The sequence below is a fragment of the Bison bison genome, unplaced genomic scaffold (assembly GCF_000754665.1).
Source record: "Bison bison bison isolate TAMUID 2011002044 unplaced genomic scaffold, Bison_UMD1.0 scf7180017864297, whole genome shotgun sequence".
Lineage (NCBI taxonomy): Eukaryota > Metazoa > Chordata > Mammalia > Artiodactyla > Bovidae > Bison > Bison bison.
The window spans coordinates 6,609,979-6,616,912 of NW_011494869.1; the positions used below are offsets into that span (position 1 = coordinate 6,609,979).

At 55.3% G+C, this 6,934-nt stretch overlaps 2 protein-coding genes across 3 annotated transcripts in view; both read left to right on the plus strand.

Annotated features, from left to right (window-relative positions):
- LCAT (lecithin-cholesterol acyltransferase) overlaps positions 1-747 on the plus strand; it is a 3,632-nt gene extending 2,885 nt beyond the window's left edge. Inside the window, exon 6 of the mRNA XM_010851007.1 lies at positions 151-747. Within this exon, the coding sequence (XP_010849309.1) occupies positions 151-725 (575 nt within the window). The 3' untranslated portion in view covers positions 726-747. The remainder of the gene's footprint in view (positions 1-150) is intronic.
- A 1,417-nt stretch (positions 748-2,164) lies between these two features.
- Positions 2,165-6,079, plus strand: PSMB10 (proteasome (prosome, macropain) subunit, beta type, 10). 2 transcript variants are annotated; one of them, XM_010851008.1, is made up of 8 exons: positions 2,166-2,365; positions 2,602-2,689; positions 2,781-2,878; positions 2,990-3,130; positions 3,407-3,522; positions 3,633-3,691; positions 4,319-4,470; positions 4,595-4,767. In XM_010851008.1, the coding sequence occupies exons 1-8, from the start codon at positions 2,310-2,312 to the stop codon at positions 4,704-4,706; spliced, it is 822 nt and encodes a 273-aa protein (XP_010849310.1). In that variant the 5' UTR covers positions 2,166-2,309; the 3' UTR covers positions 4,707-4,767. The 2 variants fall into 2 exon arrangements, with proteins under 2 accessions (XP_010849311.1, XP_010849310.1); XM_010851009.1 differs by lacking the exon at positions 4,319-4,470 and having other exon boundaries at positions 2,165-2,365; positions 4,595-6,079.
- Positions 6,080-6,934: the final 855 nt, after the last annotated feature.

Consider the following 6,934-nt stretch of genomic DNA (forward strand, 5'->3'; position numbering starts at 1 on the left):
TCTAGTCTAAGACTTGGATTCTGTGGATTGGGCAAGGGCAAGATTGAGTGTCCAGCTGAGCTTGGGCTGGGGAGCCCTGGAGTTGTGGGCCTGGAGTAGCTGGGCCTGCCGGCTGGAGTAGCCCTGCCCCACCTTGCTCTCTGTCCTCAGGTGACAACCAAGGCATCCCAATCATGTCCAGCATCAAGCTGAAAGAGGAGCAGCGCATGACGACAACATCACCCTGGATGCTTCCCGCCAGGCAGACGTGGCCTGAGGACCATGTGTTCATTTCCACCCCCAGTATCAACTACACAAGCCGTGACATGCAGCGCTTCTTTACAGACCTGCACTTTGAGGAAGGCTGGTACATGTGGCTCCAGTCACGTGACCTGCTGGCAGGCCTCCCAGCACCTGGCGTGGAAGTGTACTGTCTCTATGGCATAGGCCTGCCCACTCCCAGCACCTACATCTATGACCACGGCTTCCCCTACACAGACCCTGTGGATGTGCTATATGAGGATGGTGATGACACTGTGGCCACGCGCAGCACCGAGCTCTGTGCCCGCTGGCAGGGCCGCCAGAAACAGCCTGTGTACCTGCTGCCTCTGCCAGGGACACAGCACCTCAATATGGTCTTCAGCAATCAGACACTGGAGCACATCAATGCCATCCTGCTGGGTACCTACCGAAATAGCACTGCTGTACCCCCGACTGCCAGTCCAAAGCCCATGCCCCCTGAATAAAGACATTCCTTTGATGTTAAAAGCCCTGACGTGTGTTGTGGGTTGAAGGAAAAGCACTAAGGTCCTCACACCAGGATGCATTCGTCCGCAGCCACAGGCCTGGTGCTTTGTGAAGTAAAGAGCTTTGCTAAAGCCTGGGACTGAACTGGGCACCTTGAGATGTATAGCTTCCCACAAGAAGGGCATGGCAACCTACTCCCAGTATTCTTGCCTGGAGAGTCCCAGGGGCAAAGGAGCCTGGCGGGCTACAGTCCATAGAGTCACAAAGACGGACAAGACTGGAGCGATTTAGCTTGCACAAACTGCTGGTTGAGCTGTTTAAGCAGCCTGCCTATGCCTGCCTCTGCTCTGGGCATGGGGACTGGAGGCATCTGCACACATAGCAGTGGAATGGGCATACATGGAGCCAAGGGTACAGGATGTAGAAGATCTGAAATGTCCCTCCTAGCTCCCAAATGGGCAGGTGAGACCCCGCCTCTGGAGAGGCTTTTGAGTGCTAGGTGGGTGACAGAAGCATAAGAGTTTAGAATCTAGGAGAGTGACAGCCATTAAATAGATCATTTCACTAGTGAAGATTTAATTTTTAGGTAATGGAGCTAAGTGATCTGAGAGAAAGGTATAGAGAGCAACAAGGTGGCGAGTCTTGTGGGTCAGGAAAGGCTTCCCAGAGGAGGTGTTGCCAATGCAGAGATCAGATGGAATGAATGAGAAGGGTGACTGTAAAGACTCGTTTGAGCCTGAGAGCTGTGTGCAACTGATACAGGGTTTAACCAGGGAGTGTGACCAGATCTCCAACCTAGAAAAGAGTCCCCTCTCTAGAGCATGGAGTGTAGTCTGGGGTGGAGGGTGAGGGGCAGGAATTGTGGGGAAACCAGGGAGGCCAATGCTGTGCCCAGCAGGGAAAGGATGCTAGCTGAGACAAGCAGTAATCCAAAGAAGTGGCTAGATAAAGGGTCCTTTGGGAGGTGAAATAAGGCTTGGCCATGGGCAGAGCCTGGCATGCCTACAGGCCACCTGAGGGACAACCATGATGCCCCTCCTGAGAGAGGACAGCATCTGAAACATGGAAGACAGATCAGCATTGCCTTGGATGAGAGGACTGAGCCTCAGTGTTTGGGTTTTGGGAAGAAGGCAAAGACAGCAAACAAGAGGCAGGAGTTGGGAGAAGGACAAAAGGCAGCCATGACTGATGCTGTTGAAGATGGGTAATAATAAGAACAGAGACTTGGTCAATGTGATAGCCTTAGGGCACTGAGACTTGAGGTTAAAGGTGGGGTCAGGGTAGGCAGAGCTCGGGGCTCAGGCTGGACAATGGCCAAAGAGGAGGGATTTGTCCCTCTGTTCAGACAGAGGACCCAGGAGCAGCTTGGAGTGCCAGGCAAGGGACATCTCCCCTCTTCCTAAGCTGCAAAAGACCAGAGCTGAAGGTGAAAGTGAAAGAGAAGCTGCAGAAAGGGACCAGCATGCTTTGAGGAAAGGTGAAAGCGAAAGGGGGAAACAATAGTGCAGCCGTGCAGAGGACAAGCCTTCTGCCTTCTTTTATTCCTGCTGATCCCACTCCTCTGACCCCCTGCCCACGTGGAGATGCAGAAGACAGTGCTAGAGCCCCAAAGGGGTTTCTCCTTCGAGAACTGTGAGAGGTGAGGGCGGGAATGGTTGGTTCCCCAGCTGCCTATGCCCTTCAGCGAGGGCTTCCGGGAGCGAGAACCTCAGGATCTTTAAAATTCCTGAGGGCCAGAGTGGGGGAGGGTACGTGTGTTGAACGACTTGGGTTCCCAGGTTTACCCCAGGAGGTGAGGGAAACCGGGACAGAGGTAGGGGATGTGATGAGGGTCCCAGAAGAACTGAAACCTGGGCCTCTCCTCTCCGTTTCCAGAAACGCAGCCTTGCAACGCGCCCTCCCGGGGCTCCGGGTCCCTCGCGCACGCAAGACCGGGACCACCATTGCAGGCCTTGTGTTCCAAGTAAGCAGGGAGCTGGGATGGCGCGGCCTAGAGGGGCGGCGGGAAATGGGACGTGGGGACTAGGCCAACGGCTCCTCCCTCCCACCCCCAGGACGGGGTCATCTTGGGCGCGGATACTCGGGCCACTAACGATTCGGTCGTCGCGGACAAGATCTGTGAAAAGATCCACTTCATCGCCCCCAAAATCTAGTGAGCATCCCCCCGCCTAACTCTCCCCCTCCAAGAACCGCCCCCTCGTTCCCATCCGGGGTGCCAGCACATCCCAGCAACGCCCACACGGACCCCTCCTTTCGCCCTCAGCTGCTGTGGGGCTGGAGTAGCCGCGGACGCCGAGATGACCACGCGGATGGCGGCGTCCAACATGGAGCTCCACGCGCTGTCCACGGGCCGCGAGTGCCGCGTGGCCACCGTCACCCGCATGCTGCGCCAGACGCTCTTCCGGTGCTGAGGCGGGTCTAAGCTGACCCCGAGGAGGGGCAGCTGCGGGGAGGGCGGGGCTGAGAGGACACAGGACCGAAGAAAGGGCGGGGCTGAGACGTCCGAGAGCCCGGAAGAGGCGGGCCTAAGAGGAGCTAAGAGGGCGACAGCGAGGAGCGCTGTCAGTTACGGGGAGCCAGACCGCGGGAAGGGGCGGGGTTCGGAGGCAGGGGCGATTTCGTGGAGGGGCGGGACTTGGGCTCCGGTGCGTTCCGCTGACCGTACCCACTCGGCGAAAAGGTACCAAGGCTACGTGGGAGCGTCGCTGATCGTGGGCGGCGTGGACTTCACAGGACCGCAGCTCTACAGCGTGCACCCCCATGGCTCCTACAGCCGGCTGCCCTTCACGGCCCTGGGTGAGCGCTTCTGCCCGCTGCCCACGAACCTTGCTATGCGATCCTGACCTCAATGTTTATCCCACGACTGGGCGGCCGCAGTTGATCTCAGATGCCCCTCTTGCTTGCAGGATCCGGCCAGGATGCGGCCATAGCAGTGCTAGAGGACCGGTTCCAGCCGAACATGACGGTGAGTGACACCTGTCCCCACTCCCCGACCACCACATTATGCGAGCATTGATGGGAAGTGCACCCGCGAGCTGGGGAAACGCAGAGGAACCCTGGCCTAGTCGGGGAAGGCTTCTCGGAGGTGACGACTGAGTGGAGACTGAGGGGCCAGTGGAATGAGGGCGAGGTGCTATGCTAACAGTGCCAAAGCTTGTACTGCCTCAGAAGTCAAAACTCAGTGCCACTTGAAGTTGAGGAGAGAGGAACAGCAGGTGGGGTCTGGGGTCTGGATTTCGTTTGGGATGGATGGAAGCAGAAGGCATCTGTATGTCACTTTATAAGCGGCTAAGGCCCGGAAAGAAAAGGCGGTGAGTGGGGAATTGGGGGTGGGTGAACAGGCCAGTGGAAGCAGAGCCACAAGTGTGACTCAGAAGTTTGTGAAGATGGGGGCAGTGGGAACATGGTGTCACTGTACAGGGGACACTGAAACCAGGGTAGAGGAGCTTGGGGTGGAGATGGGGGTGTAGGGCGAGAGAGGGAAGTTTGGGTGTGAGCAAATGAGGCCTGGCTTCAAGATGAACTGTGTCCAGGCTACAGCCTAAGGGTGATCTAGAAGGGTCCATCAGGCCTCACTGACACATCATTGCAGTTGGAGGCAGCGCAGGAGCTGCTGGTGGAAGCCATCACTGCAGGGATCCTGGGTGACCTGGGCTCTGGGGGTAATGTGGATGCATGTGTGATCACCGCGGCCGGTGCCAAGATGCTGCGAGCCCTGAGCTCTCCCACAAAGCCTATAGAGAGGTAGGAGCACCGGAGGTGGAGGAATCCCAGGGGAGGATGGATGGGGTAGTAGCGGAAGACAGGGCTATAGAGGACGGGACACTTGATGGGCCCCTTTTGAAGGGTCATCCCTGCTTCTTCCCAGGTCCAGCCAGTACCGCTTTGCCCCTGGGACCACACCTGTCCTGTCCCAGACAGTGGTGCCGCTGACCCTGGAGCTGGTGGAGGAAACTGTGCAGGCCATGGATGTGGAGTGAAGGAGGGTGAGGCTTAGAGCTTGGAACAAGGAGGAATAAACCCAGAAAACACGAACACCTACCTCGGCAGATGACTGTGTCTGTCTTGGGTGGAGGGGAACAAGCAGCCAGCAGGGCTCTGTGGCCAAGTTGTCCCTGCAAAGGCCATTCCTTCCCATGGCTGCAGAGTCTGGCCTGAGGGACACCATTCACTCACCACCTTAGTCATCTACCCCTCTAGAACCCCAGCCCTGGCAAGCCATTGCAGGCTGAAGGTGGAAAGACCCCTCTCCATACCATGGAAGCTCCCCCACCACTCCCATGCCTGGCTTTTGCCCTCTGGTCCACAGGAGACCATTGTACAATCCAAAGGCTCTATGTACTGCCCTCACCTAGAGCCTTTACTTGCCTCATCAGTGACCAAGGACAAAGCCCACAGCTCCCAGTCAGATCACACCCCACACACACCGCGCATTGCCCCACTATGGCTAAAATGCCGATGGAGGAGCTGCTTCCTGATTCCAAGGGCAAGTTCTCACAAGCACACTCCTACAACGCCTTTATCTGTGAAACCCCTCTGATAACCAGGCACACCTGAGGTACTATGTCGTACCTAAGGTATGACGCTGAGCTTCTGTTTGCACTTGTTGGGCTATGACTAGGGGGACTGACTCTGTTTTCTGACTGCCAGGGGTCACAGGGCTCACATGGGAAGAGATGACATGACACATTTATCCAGCAGACTTTTGCTGAGCACCCAGGTGCTAGGGGCTGGTGGGAGCATCCTGCCCTGGGAGAGAATGGCAGAATTCCCCTGGAACGTTGGAACTGCTAGAATCTGCCCAGTCCCTGGGGAGAGCCTACTCCAGGCTGGACATCCCTAGGTCCCTGATTGTGCTTTTTCCCTCAGTGTTTTTATTATGTTTTATTATGAAGGATTTTATTTTTATAAACATAAAAACTGAAAAAATTGCACACTGGGGGCTTCCCTGGTGGCTCAGTGGTAAAGAATCCACCTGCCAATGCGGGAGACAGGGGTTTGCTACCTGGTCCAGGAAGATCCCACATACTGAGGAGCATGGGCCACAACTACTGAGCCTGTGCTCTAGCGCTGGGAAAGCTCAACAATCAAGCCCATGTGCCGCAACTACTGAAGTCCATGCGTCCTACAGCCTGTGCGCCACAAGAGAAGCCACTGCAATGAGAAGCCTGTGTACTGCAACGAAGAGTAGCCCTTGATCACCACAACCAGAGAAACGCCTGCATAGCAACGAAGCTCCAGCACAGACAAAATAAATAAGTAAAATTATATATGTAAAAAAAAACTCCCTGAAAACCATCAGAGGGTTTGGGTTAAAAAAAAAAAAATTCCACATTGAATACCTATATACCCACCACAGACTTTACAATTAGTATTTTGTTATATTTGCTTTATTACCTATCTATCCTCCTCTCCAGTCAACAATTAACTTATTTTTTTTTCATCTTGTTGTTTTGACTGATGTGTTCTTGAATCAGCCACAGTGCTCACACTCTTAAAAGGAGGCAAACCAACTTACCCATTGCAACTCCGCACACAGGGGTGTCTTCTCTCCCTCAGTTCAGGCTCAGCTTGGAGCTCTTCAGTGAATGGGCTGTAGATACCAGGGCTTGTTCATGGGAGCCCCAAGGGCTGGACGCTGTGAGATTTGATGGCTGTCACCCTTCTACCCCTGGTCTCCATCCAGGGTCCGTCAGTCACCAAGAGCTCATACCTTGCCCTCCTGTGCACAAGACCCTTCCTAGACATCATCATGAACAGTGTGGGCTCTGGAACCAGACAGATGAAGCTTTGGGTCCACGCATACCATGTGGCAGGAGAGTCATCACCTCCCTGACCAAACCATGACTTCTGTTCCAAGTTGACAAGGAGTCACTGAGATGATGTGTTAGGATTTGCCCTGTCCTGGCCACTGGCCCTGGCTCTCCACAGTAGAGCTGGTACAGGTCTACTCTACCAGTCAGGGACACCCCTGAGTGCTAAGCAGACTTCTCTGGGTCTGGCACTCCTGATAACCGTGGGAGACTTCCCTGATACCAGCTACCAAGTGGTCACCATTAAGGCTAAGCACAAGTCCTTAGTACCTGGTGCTCAACACTTGAGATGTGAGGTGGGGAGCCAATCAGAGGATAAGATTTGGGGGATGGAGGAGGTGAGAGCCTCACACCTGGGCTCTATCTGCTAAGGCCTGGGTGGAGGGCTCTGACAC